The following is a 21758-nucleotide window of genomic DNA, read 5'->3' as shown; positions in this document are numbered from 1 at the left end:
CAATGGTGTTGTGCTGTGTGGCCGGTGTCGAGTTGGTTCAGCCCCATACATCAAGAGAGGTTTGTTATTCTGGACACCTTTTTTATGTGGGAATTGGAAGTGTTGTAAGTGTAATACAAGCCCTTGTACTGGCATTTGTCAGAATTAGATTTACAAAAGTGCCTTTTCACTTTGCAACAATGATGTTTGATATCAAACTTAAGCGGTGTCCTCTGGCGTTGAGTCAAAAAACATGTTGTTTTAGACACAACATAAAACAGGCAAAAAGTACTTTCTTTAAGACACAATTTTACTGTACAAAATGTTTTTTATAGTTTTCACAAAATACATTTAGAAAGCTCCATTTTAAATAAAATTAAATTGAAATATTTAAGAGACAGCGTGTAGACGTTTTATCTCAGAAGCATTGCTCAGACGTAAACCCAGTATGTGTCCATGTTCTACATACACACTGAAATAAAAATGCAAAACTCAAAAGAGCATGACAGATGATGCTAGAAAAACCCTCCCATGGTCTTCAATTATAAATAAGGACTGCCGGGTTAGACTGCAGTCTCACAAACTCGAAGCCAATGTAATTGAACAGAACGTGTTTACAAAATTTTGCAACACAAGACTAATATCTTCTTTGAAAAAAAAAAGAAAAGAAAAAAACATTGTGTACTAGATGAAATACAAAGGCTTTGGTCTGTTTTACAATCAACAATGATTAAATCTGATATGTACTTGTAAACAACTGCCAAACACTTAAGTTTAAAACTCTGTCAAGCAATGTTTAATCATAATTATAGGAATTAAATATCTAGTTGCACATTTTTTGACCATAGGACACTATAATACAACTATACCTAAGAGACAAATTGTACCTGACCCTAAAGAAATGTATTTTATGATGCATGGAACATTTATAGAATATTCTTGGGGTTATAAATGAAATCAACTTTTATTGGAGAAATCTTTCTGGAAGATTTCTAGGGAAGACAAGTACTTTACATTTTGACATAAACAAACTGGATTATATCGAAGACGCAGTCTACCATTTACAGACTACAGGCTTTGTTTTACACCTGTGTTCCACGTTAAATGTTCTTGGTGGTAATCTCGAAGTCAATCCAGCCACCAATGCAGAGGTCCAAGTTTGCAACGCACATTGCGCTGTCCACGCACACTTTTAGCTGTTGATAGCGATCAGTTTCTGCAAAACCCTGCATTTGCTGGCCCAGTCGGCTCATCTGATTGTGGGGGGGAGCTGAGACCGCAGCCTCAGTGGGTGGATCGAGTTTCAGCTTCATTTGCTAATATCCATTTGTAAGAAATAAGACCAATAAATATATATACTTTTTTTGACACAGTAAGAGTCTTCCCTCCAGCTTGTTGTCTTTAATGATATGCATTAGCGTCCAAAGACCATGCAAAGGCTGGTAGAATGTCTCGATATAAGCAGATTAAAAGATAGTCATGGCAGAATCTCTCAGGTTCTCCTTTCTCATACAAATGCAAGACCAACATGGTTTTCTAGCAGTCCATCTATCAGTACTTGATCTTGGTTTTTCATATTAACATACAAATGGCCATTTACTAACACACCAGAGAAAAAAAGGAAACAATGACTGAAGTTGGAAATAGAAAAAAAAAGTTTTTGTTCCATAAAAATTTAACACCGGGCACTTTACAGAGGTCCATTTTTTTCCTGTCTTTCCACGGTTGTTCTCTCTTCCAAGTCCTCGAATGAATGTGCCTAGAGCTACAGAACAGCACACAGTCCCACTGGAAAAAACAAAGCCCAGACATCCCAACGCTCTCCCAGAGTCTCTATCTCTCTCTCTCTCTCTTTCTCTCTCTCTCTCTTTCTCCACTCCTTGCTTTTCTTCTGTCCTTGTCGCTTCCCGAAGCTTTCTCTCCTTCTCTACTCTCCTGTGCCGTGTGTGTGTGAGGAGCACTGCCAGAGGGCAATGGTGGAGTGGGTGGTTACAAGGTGAAGTAGCTCTTCTCTCTACTGTAGTCTTGACCAGTACTGAGACATGTCAGGCTCACTGCCTGGGACTTGGACAGGGACAGACACTCCAGGAGAGATGAGTCCTGCCGAGACAGAAACAGAAAGATGTAAGTTTAAAAAAAGGACCCCCAGAGGTCAGCGTGCTGCATGAGATGAGTGTGCGCACTGTGCACAGTTAGTTTGACAGCTAACATTAGCGCAGAGCATTGTGCTTTAAACACTTGCAAACAGGTAGATGAGCGGTAGAGCTGCAATGAGTCACAATGTGCTTCACATGGTTGCACAGTAAAATGCTTGCAAGCTCAATAAATTGAGGCCTTGGCAATGGCATTTAAACAGAGAGACTACAACAGCAAATGAATCAAATTAATTAGCAATTTAGCACAGAGGAAATGTGGTTATGGATGATTAACTCTTCATGACTATAACCGGTATATATGGCTCAGGGTAACAGCACCCTAATGGGGTGGAACTAAACTATGGGCTGGAGTAGTAGGACTGACATGATGGCGCAGAGGAGCGATGGAATTAACAATGTTCATGCTACGGCGGAGAGAAAAATGATATGAAATATAGAGATACTGATCCGCAGGCGTTAAAAGCATGAAGTGTCTCGATTAGAAAAGAGAAGGAAAGTTGCTGTTGCACATGATGGATTGAAGGTGACTATGTAGTACCCCCTAATTAGGAAAGGTGGCAGATACTTCATTAAGTGTGACTGAATTACTTTCCGAGCATGTTGGTAAAGAACAAACTCTCTGCCTACCTGTTGAGGTGGTACCAGAAGTGGTCATTGATTGGCTGTTCATATGTGCCTGCATATGAGGGGGCGTGTATGTTTCGTAGCTCCGCCCGTTCACAGGCGGACTGGTAGGCAGCATGCAGGAATAAGAGGAGGTCTGGCTGGGCTATAGATGGGGGGAAAGAATGTAACATTAGCTTGGCCAACCATAATGTTCCACTTAGTCTCTTATATTGTATCTCTTGGGCAGATTTATGATGTAATTTATTAGTTTGAAACCTATTCTTCATTTCGAAATGAGTTTTTTAAGTATTTGGCCTGTTAGATTATTGAGATTACTGGTCGAGTATTTAACTACTCTTATGATCATATTCAGATGCTAAATATTTACTTTCGTAGGCATATTTAACCTTAAAGGGAGGTTGATTGTGGTGCTTTGTGATCTGAACTTACTTGCATAGGTAGATTGTTAGCCATGGTGAAGCTGGGCATGGGGGGCAGCGCACTGTAGGTGTTTGTGAGTGCTGAGTCAGGTCTGCCCAGCATTGACCCCGAGGTGAAAGACACTGAGGATGGAGATGGACAAATATGAAAACACGGTTAGAACTCACACTCACGCGCCTACACACTCCTCCTGTGTGATAGCCCATCTCATTAGTGTTAAGTAGTACGTGCACGAGTTAATGCTTTGTCTGACAGGCTAATAGGCCTGGATGGACGCTGAGGGTGTGCGCGTGCATACGTGTGTGCATGTGAGTGTGAAATGATCGACTAGTAAGCTTGTGCCCTTGTTTCGGTAATTACAAAGATAGTCAGCTGAGAAGTTGAGCTCAGTCATCCATTAAAAGGTGCTTCTCCTCATGGAGGCAGTGAGGCCTCCTTCTCTCTGCGCCCTCCTCCTCTATAAACTCCTCACAGCTGAATAGCACTGATCTCATCTGACTTCATCGACTGAATTTCAGATACCACATGGTGTCGTGCCAGGTCTGGGGCAGGGTGGGCCTACCCGGTGTGGTGGGCTGTGGGATGGCCTGGTACACGCTGGTGCTGAAGCTGCTGCTGATGGGAATGTGACTGGAGGAGTTGTTGGCCTGTCGGCGCTGGTTCCGCAGCTTCTCCTCCCGCCTCCACTTTGCTCTTCTATTTGAAAACCATACCTGAAAGTTGGGGAGGGGCTTAAGGTTAGCGGTGTCTTGATTATTGATCTATTTATTTATAATTACTTTGAGAAACTACTGTGTTACTTACTTGTATTCTCGCCTCTGGCAGGTCGATTTTCGCCGCTAGTCTCTCTCGCGCGAAAACATCCGGGTAATGAGTTCTTTCAAATTCTGCAACCCGGAAGAGAGACGGAAATGAAGTCATTCACCGAGTTTGTTTGTCGCGGTTTTTGTTGTTGTCGTTTGTCTTATTTATTTTTTGTGGCCCGAAGGACGCGAGGAAACAAAAATAAAATCAAAAGGTAAGCCTGAACACCGTTTGTTTAATTATTAATTCCGTCCTTCGTTCTTTGTGACAGCAGTAGCAATTAATAGCGTGTGTGTGTGTGTGTATGTGCGTGTGTGTGTGTGTTGCTTGGATGTATAATTTACTCATTGACTTTCGAACCTTTTTCCAGGGCTTCGATTTGCTCCTGCGTAAAGGACGTGCGATTCCTCTGCAGCTTCCTCTTCAGCTGCAGTCGCATCTGCGTCTCCTCCGAGTCCTCCCCGTTCGAGCTGATGGAGTTGGTGTTTTCTCCCGCGCCGTCTTGCTGCTGACAGCCATCTGCACCGGAAACAGCACGGAGATATACGTTCAATTAAGGTAATTGAATAATGGATTTTCCCGTGAGGCCGCGTCTAATTGCTGGAGCCGCGGAGCCACGTCATTAATTAAAGCCTGCGCCGCGGTTGATTACGTTCCAAATCGCAGGAATTATTGTCTTCCCTTCTTAATGCTGTCAGATCACGGTTTTAAAAAAAGGAAAAAAAAAACACAACAACGATATTATCTCACAAAAAGGGGAGGCGGGTAGGGGGGGTGTAGGTTTAAAGTGTTTATAAAATATTGTGGGAAAACAGGGGGGCGGAAGGGAAAGGCTGCGCCTACATCTCCGCGCGCAACAATGGCGTATGTTCTCAAAAGGTTAAGAGAAATGTGACAAGATGTGGCGAGCCTCTTTTCAGGGCCTATGAAATGTATTTAAAAAAAACAACCAAACTCTCTCGCTGCCACCCCCTCCTCTCCCTTCTCCTCTTTTTTTAGGGCAAAGCAAGCCCTCAATGGTCGCTCCCATATGGGCGTTGGTATAGCCATTGAGGTGACCACCAACTTTTGAATAGCAGAAGACGCTTTTCAGGCGGATACAATGCCTGCAGGAGTAAGGGAAACCATTAAACTATGGACACAGGCAGGGACGAGCACTGAGTCCTCGGTGGGTGTAATATATGGGAGGGGAGGGAGGGGGGCTATTGGAGGAGATGACAAAAGGATCCTCTCCCTCCGGAGGCGCGCAGGCCATAGTGCGCCGGCATTGTGCGCAGGAGGATCCCCAGTCAACGGAGCTTTGAGTCCAGTGTGTTAACCCTTATCCACCGCCGTCATTAATCACGTCCCCCGGCCGGCTACACGCCACTCAGGATTTCTGTCTTCAATTGGAAACAAATGAGTGAGGAGAGAGCACGCAGCCCCCCGAACAACCGAAATAAGGCCAATCTATTCAGCGCCCCCTGCGCGTCCACGGTGGGCCCGAAGGCCCCTCCAGCTGCAGGCCGCGGCCCGCCGACCAGCGCCCGCCTTGTTGTTGGACATCATTATCACACCGAGAAGTTAATGCGAAATTAAGCAGGAGGAGCGCCAGCGTGTACGTGTAATATTTATCGTGTCCAAGTGAGGGTGGAGTGTCGGTGGGTGGGTGGGTGGGGGTGAGCGGGAAGGTTGGGGGTGGAGGGGTTTTCATCAATTCGATGTTTTCTCGCCGAGCGGTGAGCGGGGAGTGCCTTGCTCATGGGTAAGGGATTACCCCAGAGAGGGGAACAGGTGCAGAGCACTGACACCAGACCAAACATTTACACTGTAGCGTGTAAATAGGAAAAAAAAAAATCAAATAAATATTTAATGCTGAGCTAATCTGAGGAATATTTCGTTTCAGTTCAGTGAAGGAAAAATGATGTCTCTTGACAATTTTCCTTCCTTTTTTGTTTTTGTTTTGTTTTTGTTTTATTTTGTTTTGTTTTCAATAGGTAAAAGTAGTCCATAGGCCAATAGTTTGTATCCGCGCTATTTGTTTCTTCACTCTGGATAATCCATAAAAAGGAGTGAATGTGCAGCTATTATCCGTCTGCCAGACCCACTGACGCTGGGATGGGATTTGTTTTCTTTATAAAAGCGCTGGGAAATAAACTCATTCTTTAGTATCACGATGTCTCAACCAGTCAGGCGGAAAAGCAGCAAAAGAGAGAGAGAGAGGGAGAGAGAGAGAGATACCGAACCAATTGCGGCACCTTTCAGCCTCTGAGACCGGATCAAAACACTCTTGAGAAACCGCTTAAAACTGAAAGGGAAAGTGAGAGACTAAATCCTATAGACGGGATTTGGAACCATATAGCCACGACTGAGAACGAGGGGCAGATAAAAGAGGGGGGAAAATCGGCAAGGAGTTTTATTCCTCCGCTCCTTGGATGGAGTTGTTCTCTTTGAGGCCCCGTGTTTCTCCATGGTGCTGTTCTATCAGTGACATTGAAAACATATTTATGTTCCCCTGAGGCAGCTGGGCCACCCACGCATTTATTATTGTTTTCAGTAGTAGTAGTAGTAGTGGTGGTAGTGGAATTATTATAATTATTATTATTGTATTTCTTTGTTATTAAGGTTGGCGCTGCTGCTATATTTCCAGTTAATGCATAATGTCGGTCATCAAATCTTCGACACATTCTAACAGAAATACAACATTTAACTGAAATTGACTAATCTAAGAAGATTGAAATGTTAAAAAAAAAAAACATCCCCTCGTTTTTTTTTTAATCCTTATTAGTAATTTTTAAATGACAGTAAATGACAATAATGTTGTGAAATTTTGTCAATAAAGTTAGAGCTGTTATCGCCACGTTTTACGCATTAATGCTGATTCTGAAGCCCCACGTGTCCAAACTACCATCACGGATGTGGGCTGTTACTCCCCCGGACTGGCCTGCATTCCGGTGCTCGTATTTCCGCACTTGTTGAAATGCGGATTATTCATTATTATTATTGTTATTAGTAGTAGTAGTAGTTGTTGTTGTTGTAGTAGTATTCAGCGCGCATATTGTCTTTTTTTTCTTCTAAGACAGTCTCCGCAGTGTTAGGCCCGCGGTTGGCCGACAGGAAACCTCTGAAGTGGAACATTTCTTTCCACAGCAGCTTTACCATCACCACGCTCCTGCATGTTGCCACAATGAGAAACAAAAGGCCTCTCTAATGAGCAATTACATAGCGCGGCCGTTCCCATAACCAATCATTGCGTGTGATGGAAAACATTCCTTTGTACTAACATCCCCGCACACAGCTCCCCGGCCCTGCTCCCCATCAGGAGGGGAGGAAGAAATACGGGCTGTTGGACGGACACCTCTGCTGAAAGGACAGGCCTCTGTCACGCACATCCACGTCTGGGACAGTGGAAGCATTGAGGCTGCATGCACGGCCTTTGGCTTCCCCCTCAATCGACTAGTCTTAATTGGGGGTCTTGTTCGGGGCATCAAAGCGTGGCCCGTCCGGCAATCCCCTCCGCCCCTCCCCGCGACCTTCCCGCCCCATCAGCCCCCACCCCTGCAAAAACACAACCGCGGATCGTTCATTTCTACCTGCGCGCAAAGAAAGCAACCCCCGCTTCCCCCTAAAAATCCCAGGCGAATGGACAAGCGAGCGCCGTCTCCCGTCCGCGCATGCGCCAAAGTGCGTCAAGGTGCCTCCGCGGCCGCCGAGTGATAATGAGGCTCACCTTGGTTGGGCTGCCCCGGCACTGATGTTCCGGGGTACCAGCCGGGCCGGGTCCCCCAAGTTCCTGTCTGACCGTTGAGCATTCTCAGCTTGTCATACATGCCATCTGCGCCCATCTGTTGCTTTTCACTCGCCAGGTTGCGGAGGACTCTGTTTATCGATGACACCTGAATGACAAATTGCATATGATGAGAATGTGCGGGAGCGGACTTTGGGTTAGGGGGGGGTTGCGGTGGGTTCACAGCGCGCGCACACACACACACACACACACACACACTTTAAGATAAACCTGGATGAAACGGTGTTAGAGGTGCGGGTGTCACATAAGGCCCCCCCCCCCCCAACACACACACACACACACACACACACACACACACACACACACACACACACACGCACGCACATTAATTGATCGCGTGTCGCGGTGATCGCATCGGCAACGCCTCTTATATTTAATAGAGACCGGATGCTCCCCTCCTCCTCCTCCTGTCACCGTCGGTCGAGCGCGGTCACTTACGCTGGGTATGTTGTCGTTGGTACAGATGCCCTCCGACAGGAGCCTGTCGCGGATCTCCCAGGCGAAGATCGACGGGCACTCCCGCTTGTACTGCGCGATCTTGGCGACCACCTCCGGAGTGGCGACCCTGGGCTTGCTGCCGCCGATCGCCCTCGGTCTTATGGAGCCGGTCTCATAGTACCTGCCCAGGATCTTGCTCACGCAGCCGTTGGAGACCTGAATTAGAAAACAACAGACACAATTCACATACATTATTTAGGACTATTAGCGGAATTTCTGTGATGGCGTCAAATAATGATCACCTTTTCACTGTCCAGCACTTGGACTTCATCATGGGTCTACAAACACAAAACATATGCCTTGAATGGAAAATTAGGCATTTTCTACATTTATACTTAATAAGAGCATTTCCTTCTCTGTCGGCCTTGTTACATTTCCAGCGACTGATAGGCACTGAAGTATTTGAAGTGGCGCATGGAAAGAGACTGATGTGGAATTCATGCCACTTTGTGTTTAATTTTCATTTATTTGTTCTGTTGTTTAAATTATTTATCCATTCATTTTTTTTGCACACGTGGGTTTTTGTGCTTTTGAAATGGGGTCGGGGTGGGAGAGCAAAGCCGCTTTTCAAAGTAAAAGAGAGGCGTGTGTTGGTCACCTGCAGTATCCTGGAGATGTCGCAGGGTCGAGCACCACTGTGAGCAAGTTCAACTATTTTCTGCCTGGTGGAATCCGGCAGCGGTCTACCGTTTACAAACACACCACCGAGCTGGTTTACGCCACTGTGACCTACATGGAGACAGAAGCATCGCAGTCATCGCACCGCAAAAACACCTCCGATACACACATAAGACATGGTCTGTTTCATAGAACTGATGATTTTAGAGGCTATATAGTGGTGGAGAGGGTTGTAGCACGATAACATGGAGGTAGCAGACATTTCTATTTGTTTTTTCTTTAAAAAAAAAAAAACTTTCTTCTAAAAAAAAAAAGAGTCGAAACTCAGAATCCATTCATAAAATAACACGTCAAAGAAACTGTCACACCGCTCGGTACAAACACTGCTCGGTAAGACATGCACAAAAACAACACTGAAATATCAACCGCTATTTTTTTTTCTTTTTCTTTAAAAAAAGGCAATATTCTCCATAAGCACTTTGGTATCCCTGTCGGTCCTCCGTCTTTCCACCAACCTTTGATCAAAATATCAAACGTGTGTGTTAAAACATTCGCACCGGCTTCCATCCTCTCCTGTAGCTGCGCATCACCTGCACTCACTAACCCTCCAGATACAAGAAAGAAATAGGGATGGGAGAAAAAAAGCAAAAATAAAGCCAGCAAGGCAGTAGAGATAAAGCGGACGTCGAGCCGGTAAAAGACGATCGGATGTTGTTTTCAAATCGACGCGTGGTTGGTTTTATCATGTCCCTTCGAAGCGCGCTGAAATTACGCATCCAAAGGACCGTCGCCATGTCAGCTGCTCTAAAATAACGGGTTATTTAAAAAGAGATATATATATATACAAAGACGGTGTTTTTCGTTCCTAAATTATCCTTAAATTGTTGTGCGTCATCCTCGTAAAGCACGGAATAAACCCGCAAACCTGAAGCCGAACGAGAAAGCTGACTCCCCGGAGTGCCCGAGCTGCTCCCTGCTCCTCCGCTCCCTTCCCCTGCGCTGCCGCCCGGCACATTGACTCCGGGAGCGGAGGCTCCTTAGCAATAAATAAGCTCCAAATATAGAAGAGGGGGAAAATATGATGAGCCTGCCTGACATTTGTCTTTAAAATAAAGCTAGCTGCACGTCAAGTTTGAGCTTAATTTCTGGGAATGGGCGGAAGTCGCCTCGGATCATGCACGGAAGGCTAATTGAAAAGATCAGTTGGAGCACTTGTGGCAGGCATGTCACTTTATGACACCGCTCCGCTTTTGAAAATCGCATCGTCACGACAAATAGTAGCATGATAAAACGACCCTTTCTGTCCGCATTTGGATATCACTCAGACAAAATTGGACGCTACTCGTTTACCCTCGAAGGGAGACTTGGTTTTTTTTTTTCCTCGTTTTTTTAAAGGTGGCCGGGGGCTACGCACGGTCACAGAAACGAGGGCGCGCTTGGATTCTTAACATATTAAAAGTGACATGCGTTTTTTTTTTCTCTCTCTCCCAACCCCCCACCCCCCTCTTGTTTGTATTTGACAACAAACGCTCACAGCCACCGCAGTCCCGTTGTGTGCGATCGGTAGGCGTCTTGCTCCTGAAATATGTCACGGGAGCCTTTTAAAACTGCCTTTTTTGTATCAAAAAGGGGCTTTTCTATAGATGAGTGATCATAAACCCGTTTAACCGGGTAACACATCCCTTTTGGCCGCTACGTGTAATAATCTCCCCCATCCTCCATTATCATCCCTCCTGCTCTTCGGTAATTCCGGGATTAAGTGGAATTAATGGACTTCTTATGATGAAATTGGCCTGCTCGCGTAGAGAAACTGTGGGCTCTCCGGGGCCGCGTCTGATTTACAACCATCATATAAATCCTCCGGATCGATAAAATCCGTCAGATACGGACATCAAATTATAAAAAAAAAAATCTAACCTCTCCTAAGGTTAAGTCTTAATCACGGCACAATTCCCTCAAGTGCCGGGAGTCGATCTCGCCCGCTGGTGTCGATTATGCGCCTTGTATTCTATTGCTTCTCCACTAATGGCAAAACATATGGTCTCATTTTGGACGCTCCCCGCCGCATACACCCAGGAGTTATTAGCACAAAAGCCACCGAGGCCGCCGCGACCTTTAGACAACCCAAAGGGCCGGGCCCAGTGATATGTGCTCGGCAATTCTCGCCAGACATCACACGCCAAACCAGGGGAGCATCCCATCATAACATCCGCCCGCACGGTGTGTGTGTGTATGTGGAGCGTGTGTGTGTGTGTATGTATGTGTGTGTGTGTGTGTGGCGCACAGCTCTTACAGCTCCATGTACACATCATCCCCCAACAAAAAAAAAAAAAAATCAAATTGAATGAAATTCTTTTTTTTTTTTTTTTTTGTAAAGGAACTGTCATTGCGCAGCCAGGCAGCGCTTCAAAATCATGCCACGATATTATTTATTTCTTTTTGTAATAATGATGTATTTCTTTAGTCTTTTTCTTGCAGCACATGCCTCTTCATGAATCACACTCCCACACATTTAGACCAATCAGACTGTCACGTGGTCCAACACGGTGATTCAAACAGACCTCGACCAATGCGCACAGGTTACAACACAGACACGTTCGTCCAGGCATATGGAGGGTAATGTAATGAAATTATTCCACACACCTTCATCACAGATGTCATACACCTCTTGTCCAGCAGCAAGAGAAAAGACGTTTCATGTTGTTTAACCTTGTTTTGCGTCAACACACCATAGAATAAGAAAGCATTCAACTCATGGGCCACTTGGAAAAACACACACGCACACACACACACACAGGCCCTAGGAGCAAAAACTTCATCTGACTTTTGGTTTTATATTCTGATTGGCACCCACGACAATATGGTTGTTAATATTTATCCTCTGCTGTGAGTTCAGGCTGCACCTAACAGTGAGGCCTGCGTTTGTAATGCGACTATTTTCCTCCTGATTCCTGCTGTCTCTCTGTGAAGAATATGGACTAATCTACATAAGACATTATTGCTCTTCCTCATGTTTCATGCAGGGGCTCTTCTCCACGCAGCTAATCTCGTATGCATCCTGGCAGCCTGCTCTAACGCTAATGCAGACGGCTGTGCAATTATTTAATACCAACTCAAGCAGAAACAAAAAATCTCCCTCTCACCCTCCCTTTCCATCGCCCCTCCTTCCCCCCTCTCTCTATGGAACAGGACGACGTGTGATTAACTTGTTCAATAATAACTTGCCTTAAAAAAATGAATTAACAGCAATGAAACGGCCATCAAATAAGTGACAGTATTTCCTCCCTGCACCTCAAAGTCATGCAAATGCATCTCTCCCCATATACCTCCCCTATTTTTTTTCCTCCCTTTTAATGTGCCGCTAAAGTTATTGCATGATAACCAGCAGTGCATAATGTCAGTGGGTGTTACTTCCATGCAGCCACATTGCATATATATATATACATATATATATACATACATATATATATATATTTATTCATATATACATATATAAAGACAACTTACTGTTCTGCATCATTGAGGCTACGCCAGACTCCCACGTGGCTTGGTTGTGGTATTCTAAGCGTCACAAGGAAATAATAAAAGTGGTTAGAAACAACATCTGCACAGCAGGGGTTATGATTTGATGGTATCATATTATTTACTTTTTTTTTAAAGAAAAGAAATCATCTTGTCATTTGGTTCTGTTTGAATTTGTTGGTGCCGAGCTAAACAGTACAAGATGCATGATGAAATTTCACATCCTCAGTGTGTGAATGTATTTCAGTATTAATCATAAACTTGCCTGGAAACAGAGTTGACTGTCCACTTTATTACAATTTAGTCAATCATCTGCCGTTTTCACTACTAATGTCTCCCTATAGGACAAAGCAAAACAACACATTAGCACAGCCAGAGCTACACTGATGCACTTCAAACCCACTTGTATCCGCCGTCCGGACCTGCCTGGGTCTCTAAACCTGTGTGTTGCTGCCGAGCAGGGAGGGGAACCGAGGAGGGACCGTATTATTCCAACATATTTTAGAAAAGCCTTGTTCCCCGGAAGAGCTTGGGAGCCAGCGGCCCACTGCTAATGTTTGGGCCTGTAAATGTTTTAAAAGCACATGGCACGTTTCATTTATGTGGGAACAAAGGGGATGAGGTGTGTAAATATAAATGTTGAAATAAATGAAATCCAGGCCTGTGTCCACGCACTGTGGGTGAAAGTGACACACGTTGTCTGTCTCGCTTCACTACTTTGCAAAAAAGAAGTCCAGACTGGAGGGGGGGTGTAAAGGTTTGTTGGAGTCCCAACAATACCCCCCTCCCCTCCCTCACCCTTGCCCCCCCCCCTTTTTTTTTTTGCTGCCTCCATACACCTTAAAAAACCCGAGCGAGAAACTCTGCCTCCACGTCTCGAAACACACACACACACACACACACACACACACACACACACACACACACACACACACACACACACACACACACACACACGGCTTCCCTTCTAAACACACCAACAAGTTCAGATTAATACAAAGAGCCGGAGGCATGCATCCACCCCCTCTGGGACTATTCAACACACGCACACCCACACACACATACATACACACACACACACACATACATACACACACACGACCGTGACCCCAGTGAAGCAAGCGTGTGAATGTTGGTTTTATTCGCCCTGTCTAGTACTTTTTTTTCTTTTTTTCCTTTTTTTTCTCCTTTTTTAGAAGATGTAAAAATTAAAAGTAATTTCTGGTTCTAAATATTTGCTGGGTGTTTCTCTGCGCTGCTGGTGCGGGTTGTTAAGCGGGCTTAGAGACACAACAGCGCAGCGGGGCGCTCAATTGGAAAAGACAAATGCATTAAAGAAGCTTTTGAATGGGGAACAGATAAAAAGGGGGCCAGTGAGGGAGAAGTCTGAAGTTTTCATTTTCTGTCTCCACGCAGAGCCGCGTTGTGGGCCGGAGGAAAACGGCCTAATGCGGTGCGTCGCAGGCTGTGTGTTTGTGAATACACGGAGGGACGCTATTGTTTTGTTTTGTTTTTCTGTTTGTTTGTTTGTTTGTTTATTTTAGGATTGTAGTTTTTCTTTTTTCATTTATTGCTACATTCTTTCCATTTTTTCGTCTATGGAATAGACTGTTCGATCATCAATCAAAATCGGATTCCATCACACTAGACCTGGAATGGCCCGTTTTTGCTCTTTACCCCGACGAATTAATCAAAACAAACTATGGAAAAGCATATCATTAATTTTTCTTACTCTGATGCTGTTGTGTTTAATTTAAGAAAATTAAAAAAATAAAAAAATAAAAAAAACCCATCACTCAGTTTGGAGAAGCGCTGCAGCCGGCAGCTTTCAGCAAGTGGTTAATCATTTATTTAAGGTCGAAAGCTCAAACGTTGTTGTTCCTGAGGTTAACTACGCTCTAATCTGCATTTCTTTTCCTTTAGTAATCCGTAACAACAATGTCTTAATTCAATATGCTTATTGCGGACGCTGGATTCTGCGCAAACCACATTCATATGCAGAGATTATGGGCCTGCGAGGATCCGGTTCAATTACAGCCCTAGTTTAGAATATCCGTTTATATTGTTTTGCATTAAATAAAATGGGCAGACATTGGATTTATAGTTGTGAAGCCTAACGTTTAAATATTCAAGTCTTTTGGTAGCGTGAAAATTGTTTTTGCCACTCTCGCGCTACTTTTAATTTCTCACATTTTTCAAAATAGAAAGCGTTAATTCAGTGAATTACCTCACGTTTGTTTTTTTTTTTAATTTTTGTTTTTTTACTTTTATTTTTTGTTTCGATCGTAAACCAGTTTAAAAGCTGCGGCAGAGTCGATTGTGGCTTTTTTTAAAGCATGAAATAAGCTATAATCAGAACAATCAGAAAAGTCATCGGCCTGTCTGGATGTTTACTTTGGAAATCGGACCGCTGTCTCTCGCTTAAAGACGACGCACAAAAAAGGGGGCAATAAAATTTGTTGCTGTTTTTTTTTCTGACAGAGAAACCAACAAACTCGCTCAAATGGGCCTCGATCCCTAGTTTTTTTTTTTTCTTCTTCTTCTTTTCTCAGAAGGCACTCGGATGACCCGCCTGCATGAATCAATCTGACACCTCTTCCTCAACGGGTCATTGCGCCTCATTCTCCACGATCATCGCTGGCCTGGCCCAGCCTGACTTTTTACTCTTTTGGCTGTCAGAAATAAGCGATAAGTCGTCCGTACGGGCCCTGAACGCAACACCAAGAAAGGAGCAGATAAATGAATCAAACTAACGCACGGTCTTTTGCTCGAGTTACATTTACAGTTAGTCCAGAACATTTCTAAACTGACTACATCTGCGACCTCAACAATAGCCGAAATGTGTAATCCCCGCCAATGTCAATAATAATAATAATAATAATAATAATAATAATAATAATAATAATAATAGTAATAGTAATAATAGTAATAATAGTAATAAGAATAATATTAGTAATGAGAATAGGAATAAGAATAAGAATAATATACTCCATAATTTAGCCACACATGAAAAATTCATCAGGAATCTCACCTTTTTGGGGCATCCTGTATGGGTAGCTGTCAACGTCCCTTGCGAACTATAGGCTACAGCCTATTTTCCACACAACGGAAAAAGCAAAAAAAAAAAAAAATGAAAAATAAAAAAATTAAAAAGTTTAAAAATAAAAAAAATAAAAATAAAGCCGAACCAGGATCAGTGTCTCTTGGGAAGTTGTGTGGAGGAAAAATTAGTTTCCAGCGGTCTTCGGCGGCAACGGAGGGGATATCCCTGCGAAGGAGACAGAGATTGACAGTGAACTCAGATGTCAGGACGCACGGAGTTTGGCGAGGATGTGCGCTGGCGTGTGAGGGAGCGAATGAGAGAGTCGGGTAGAGAGAGAGAGAGTGGGGAAGAGAAAGAGAGAGGGGGAGGGAGGCAGGGAGGGAGGGAGGGAGGGGGGAGTCGCGGTGGAAGGAGGTGGGGGAAAAGAGAATGAACACACCTATGCTGATTGGCGAGGGAACAAGTGTATTAATATATGTGCTCCTGGTCCGCTGTGCGCGCCTCGCCTTGCCTCGCCTCGCCTCCCTCCGCCGCTCTTCACCGGCCCATTAGCGCGACCCGACCTCTGTCATCATCCCCCATATAAACACTTCCCCCTGCACCGCAGCCAGAGCGGGAAACGGGGCCGAGTCACAGAGGGGAAGAGAGAAAGAGAAGGAGAGAGAGAGAGAAAGAGAGAGAGAGAGATCTTCCCAGCCCACTAATCAGCCCGCGCATGCAAATACCCGCTGAATATCGCGGAGCCAAACCGCCTCGGAAGTGCTTATTGGACGGAGGCTCTATTCTTCCCGGCTGAATCGGGTCCACGAATGGGAATCTCAGGCATTTTTTTTTTTTTCTTCGGCTCCGACCTGAGGCGAGCTGCATGGGGGGGGTGAAGGGGGGGGTTGGAGGAGGGAGGGTTGGGGGTGTCGCCGGAGGGAGTGTAAGGAGTGCGTAACAGGAAAAGGAGTGGAAAAAAAAAGAATTGCGTTTAATCAAGAAGTCCCGGGCTGTTTACGCATCTTAATATTTTTTTGTATATTCGCAGACGCGTGTCTAATTTCCTCCATCCACGTCTGCTCTGGATCACGTGTCCGATCTTCACTTTGAACGCAAACTACACGACAAACTCCGATGATTCTATGGTGAGCCTAGAAGAGATGGGAGAATAAACACATGAAAAAAAAAACTTGGAAAAAAAATACTAGTGGTTGGGTTTAAAGTCCTTTTTATTTCCAGCTGTTAATTTTCTGGATTTGTTCCGTTTCAAAACACCACGCGGAGCCCCCTCACCTCCCCCCCACATCTCCTCTCTCTCCCTCTCTCTCTTTCTCTCTCCATAAAATCCATCAGAAAAACCCCACCACGTGCTTATGTTGATTCTTTTGGGTATCACCTTCCCCTGAATAGCCTCACCCCTCCTGTCAACAAGAACACCATGCGTAAAGAGCGCAGCCTTTAGGCAGGCTCGGCTGCTTTTTATGGACACATTTGTGAGGCAGGGCGACGTCACTCCTTGCGACCTGACAGCAAATAGCACGCGTAAATAAAGTAAAGCAAATGACTGTGTAGCCATGGCCACACGCTCCTAAACTGCGCCGGCTGAATGACTGGCTATTAACGCACACCTCAACGCACCCTAAAGCAACCCCTCTGTGCCCGTGTTTGAGCAGACACCCGGAGCTCTGGGTAGCACCAGTCCGAGCACTGAGGAGCCCCGCCGCTCGCTCCAAAAGGGGTAGAACCCCCAAAAGGAGGAGAATGAGAGTTGTATGGATGTGGAAGCCAAACTAAGAAAGAAAGGGGGGTGCGGGAAAGAGCAAGAGAGGAGAGAGAGAGAGAGAGAGAGAGAGAGAGAGAGGCATGAGCAGGGGGAGGGGAGAGAAATTGCGTTTTTGGGGGGACGGTAGTAGTTGGGGAGTTGGGTGGGTGGGGGTGGGGTAAGATGCCGTGAAATGAAGTCATGGAGGCCTACACTTGACTTTCTTTGACATGTGGAAAAAAAAGTAGGAGAAGTCAGAGCTCATCAATAAAACACTCTGGAGGTGAAAGAGGGCTCCCTAACAACCATCGCATTCCGGACTATGGGGTTCAATAGTAGACAAACGACGCGGGACGCGGAGAGGAAGAGAGAGAGCGCGAAAGAGAGAGAGAGGGAGAGAAAGAGAGAGAGAGACGGAGAGAGAGAGAGAGAGGGAGAGAGAGGGAGGGACTGCCCAGCTTGAATGGGGCCCTCAGTGGGCCGGCGAGATAATGAGCTGAGAGGACCGGCTCAAACTGTCACCGAGAGTCCCGCGGTGAGGAACAACACTTTGGCCAGTTCTCCTTCATCAAACAACCCGTAAACTAAACGAGCACATTCATCTGTTTCTCTTTCCTGCATTGTTTCTTCGCCCACTCAGACTGGTGGCTCAGCCTATAGGCCTACCGGTGAATGGTAGCAGCTTATATCAGCGAAGGGGTTGGGGTGGGGTGGGGGGGTCCCTCAAACGTTTTCACGTCAAGGACCCCTCTATTAGGCATGCATTAGAGCCCCCCCCCCCCTCCTCCCTATTTCAAATACAACCACAACAGAGTTTGTGTCACTGTGTGTTGATTATGAGTTGCTGCAGATGAATACAAGTGAACGCAACGCTTATTCTGGACCGGATTTCTGGGTGAGGGGAGGGGTGAATATGGAGTGGGGGGGCATTTTTACAACATTTCTAGACGCATGTGCTGAATGAATAGGATATGTGTGTGCGGGGGGGGGGGGGGGGGGGGGGGTGAAGGAGATCCTCGTGTTGGCCAAAGAGTCCGTGGAGTTTGGGCTACATGATGAAACCCATTGAATTCTAAGTAACTTCTTTCAACACTTCCAGATTAATAACGCCCCCCCCCCACACACACACCCCCGACACACACACCCACACACACACTTCCATACACGAAAGCTACCGGTCGCAGAGATCCCACACCCTTGTAGTGCAGCCGTTATTGTCACTCCCCCGTCCCAGGCCGCAGCTGTCAACATGTCACGCCAGCGCTCACCTGCTCCGCCGCGCCACGGAGCCCCCGGTGATCGTGTCCAGGAGTTTTATCTAGAAACAACACTTCCAGCGGGTTATTGATTCCCCCACCCTCCTTTTTTTTTTGGTTTAAACTGTAAATCCAACCGGAGAACTAGTTTGTCTCACTCATCTGTATTAATATTTCTTAACTTCTTATTTCAGGTCTTTTTTTTTTTTTTTTGTCAAATTGCGATGAATTCACCCTGATCGTTTCTCTGCGCCGGAAAGGGGGTTCTGGTGTGGAGGTCCGCGGGTAGGCTGATGTTGGGGAAAGCAATTAGCCCAATTCGGATTAGCAGCAACTAATGTCACAGGCCTTGAAAGGAAAGCCCTAATCTGCTCGCTATTTTCCCCCCGAGGCAATGTGGGTTTTTGTACCCTAGTGGAAACTTTTAAATACTAAAAAAAAGCAAGGGTAGAGAGCTGCGGGGGAAACATTGATATAGTTTAAGGGCAGCCAAGAAGACGAATCTGTCTAAACAGGGGGTTCAGTTTGTAAAACTACCATTTAGAGGCTGAAATAAATCATAAATACAGTATATTTATTTGCATTGTTAAACAGGTAGCAGAATTGATGGTATGTATAAATATACATTTCTGCCCATTTAATTACCATGATTATGATGATGATCATCATCACCATTATGATCATTAACGTCCTTATTGTGTTTTTGTATTTATCATGATAATTATGCCTATTAGCACTCGGAGTATTTCCGTGGAAGCTGCTGTATTTGTAGTGATGACGGTAGTTGTATGTATGTTTTCATATGGTCTCCATAAAGTGTTATTTTTCATTTGGTGGAAGTTTTATTATCTGTTGTTTTGCTCATTGTCCTTCCATATTTTTTCGGATTGTGAAATTGTTCAAGAAATCCATGTTCCCAAAAAAGAAATATAGAAAGAAAGAAAGAAAAACGGAAGTGAGAAAGACTTGTACTTTGCGATGCATAACCCATGAATAAAGGGGGAAGTGTTCGTTGATAATTGGATACTTGAACAACAAAACTAGTTTGTTTTGTATTGAAGGTCCACTGCACTTTAACAATTCCCTTCAATAGACTTCATATCACATCATAATGTTAGTATTTTTATTATTAGTTGATAATTGCCTCGTGGTTGGTTTATGAGTCTCTTTCCTGGTATTAGAAATGAAAAACGAACTTATTATCATTATTATTATTATTATTATTATTATTATTATATAATTATAATAAATACAATTATGATCGTAATGATAATTATAATTGTATAAAAATTATATTATAATTCTGTACACACAGTAAATATCGACCTGAATGTGTGTGTGTTCATGTGTGTGCTGCCCTGACCTGTCAGCCATTAAACGGTGGGGATTGTCAGATTAGTGGATTGTAAAGAGGGTTCATCAGTGCTTAATCTCCACTTTTTAAAGGCGTAATTATGTTTTTATTAGCATTAATGAAACCATCACAAGTCTATTCAGTTTGGGGTCACATCTTCATCCATCACACATCACACCATCTGTGAAGAACCACGTGGAATGGAGGCTCACAACCACTCCATGAGACTTCATCGGGACAGAATAAATGCGAAAAGTCCTTCAATATCACATCACTCAAATTTCAAATTCACGTTGCCCCAGATTTCGACTTGTTTTATCGTCTGCATGGGAGATCTTTCCCTGTAGGATTTGTTACGGGATGTCCCGCAATGTAGATATTGTTGTCGTGGGTCGGCCACGGCTGTTTGCGTGGAGACACGAAGATAAATCGAAAGTCTACAGCCCACAGAAGCCCTCTCCTGGCAAAAGGCTGAAAGCTAAGGATAAATAATGTGGTGGTGGGTGGGGGCTTGGTGGGTGATGGTGTCACGGCGCTACTTTGCAGGCGTGACAGGAAGAAACGTGGACCGTACGCGCAAGAGCACGATCAGGAGTTACATCAAATATTTGCTTACCGATTTTATAATGAATCGATATAATTATGTCTGAAAGAAGGTTAGATCAGGCGTGGGGGTGGGTGCGGTCCACGGTAGGGCCAAGGCCTCTGCTTTGAAAATATCCTTATATTGCATATTTCCTAAAAAAAAAATCTTGCTTGCCTGTCTTCATACACATTTTCAAATATCAGTTCAGTTCCCCGAAATAACCAGTTGATTAACAGCATTAAAGTAGTGCAAATATTCCACCTGTATCTAAAATATATCTTTAGTTTTGAGCGAATTTAGAGCATCGCTCTAAACCCCCACCCCCCGGTGTCAAACCAGATATCCGTGACCCGTTTTACTGTGCTACGTGCGCTCGAATCCTCAGCGAAAATCCCCGAAATACACGCCGTGTGTGTGTGTGTGTGTGTGTGTGTGTGTGTGTGTGTGTGTGTGTGTGTGTGTGTGTGTGATGACAACAAAACCCGGAGTCAGCTCCCGGTGTCCAGTGTCAGCCTTACTAATAATGGAGATACTTTACGCATAAGTTTGTCTCAATTTGCGGCGAAATTTTGCACACTAGTTTTGCACGTTTTTGCCCATCACCCTTGGAAAGTTTTAGGAAATGTGTGCAAGTGCAAGTGGTGCCTGGGTTGCGAGTTGAGGCGGTGTTTAATGTAAAAAAAAAAGCCTAAAAACATGCGGGTCCAAACTCACCGGATGGAAAGCAGCAGGCGTGTCTGATCGGTATCCAGTGCGTATAAATTCGCCCCTTCCCTCCCACGGGTCTTTTCCTCCGTGCAGCAGCGACGCAAAGCTTTAGGTCCCCGGTACAAACGCTATCTACCTCTAGATCCGCCGCGGAGCTGAAATGTCAATGAGAGTGCGGGGAAAATATCCGCGGCTCTTACCCGCAACTTTCCTTTCAGCATCAGCCTGAAGATGGCAGTGATTGGCTGGAGCGACGGGGCGACGTCATACCTTGGACAGGACGCGGAGCAGCGAGAGGGGAAGTGCGCACCTGAAACTACCCACGCACAATTCGAAACGACGAACAGTCGTGGGCGAGGAACGTCTTCGAGAGTTGAAATCAGGTCCGGTGTGAGCGATAAGATTTACCGCGGCGGGCAGGGGCAGCCGGGCCGGGTGGGGTGGGGAGCTCGGCGGCCTGCGCTTCGTCCCGGAGGAAGCTGGAGCTGCACCGACTGCTCACTCTGCAGGACAGCTCCCACTGCATTTTATTTTATTTTATTTTATTTTATTTTATTTTATTTTATTTTATTTTATTTTATTTTATTTTATTTTACAGTTTTATCTATTTTATTTTACAGTTTTATCTATTTTATACCATTTTATATTATTTGACG

At 44.9% G+C, this 21758-nt stretch overlaps 1 protein-coding gene across 9 annotated transcripts; it reads right to left on the bottom strand.

Annotated features, from left to right (window-relative positions):
* Positions 1-271: 271 nt before the first annotated feature.
* pax6b (paired box 6b) lies at positions 272-21467 on the bottom strand. Of its 9 annotated transcripts, XM_086174783.1 has the most exons (15): positions 21109-21460; positions 15443-15679; positions 12677-12749; positions 12397-12450; positions 11533-11556; positions 8870-9000; positions 8514-8549; positions 8212-8427; positions 7696-7861; positions 4347-4505; positions 3987-4069; positions 3745-3895; positions 3192-3304; positions 2763-2904; positions 272-2079 (listed from the first exon to the last, which is right to left on the bottom strand). In XM_086174783.1, the coding sequence occupies exons 4-15, from the start codon at positions 12407-12409 to the stop codon at positions 1994-1996; spliced, it is 1320 nt and encodes a 439-aa protein (XP_086030909.1). In that variant the 5' UTR covers positions 12410-12450; positions 12677-12749; positions 15443-15679; positions 21109-21460; the 3' UTR covers positions 272-1993. The 9 variants fall into 9 exon arrangements, with proteins under 9 accessions (XP_086030909.1, XP_086030904.1, XP_086030911.1 ...); XM_086174778.1 differs by lacking the exon at positions 12677-12749 and having other exon boundaries at positions 21109-21461; XM_086174785.1 differs by lacking the exon at positions 11533-11556 and having other exon boundaries at positions 21109-21459.
* Between the last annotated feature and the right edge of the window lie 291 nt (positions 21468-21758).

This window comes from Fistularia commersonii, chromosome 27 (assembly GCF_037954325.1).
Source record: "Fistularia commersonii isolate RoL2024-O1a breed Wild chromosome 27, RoL_Fcom_v1.0, whole genome shotgun sequence".
NCBI lineage: Eukaryota > Metazoa > Chordata > Actinopteri > Syngnathiformes > Fistulariidae > Fistularia > Fistularia commersonii.
Note: the sequence above shows the minus strand (reverse complement) of the source record. Positions and strands in the feature narration are given on the sequence as shown.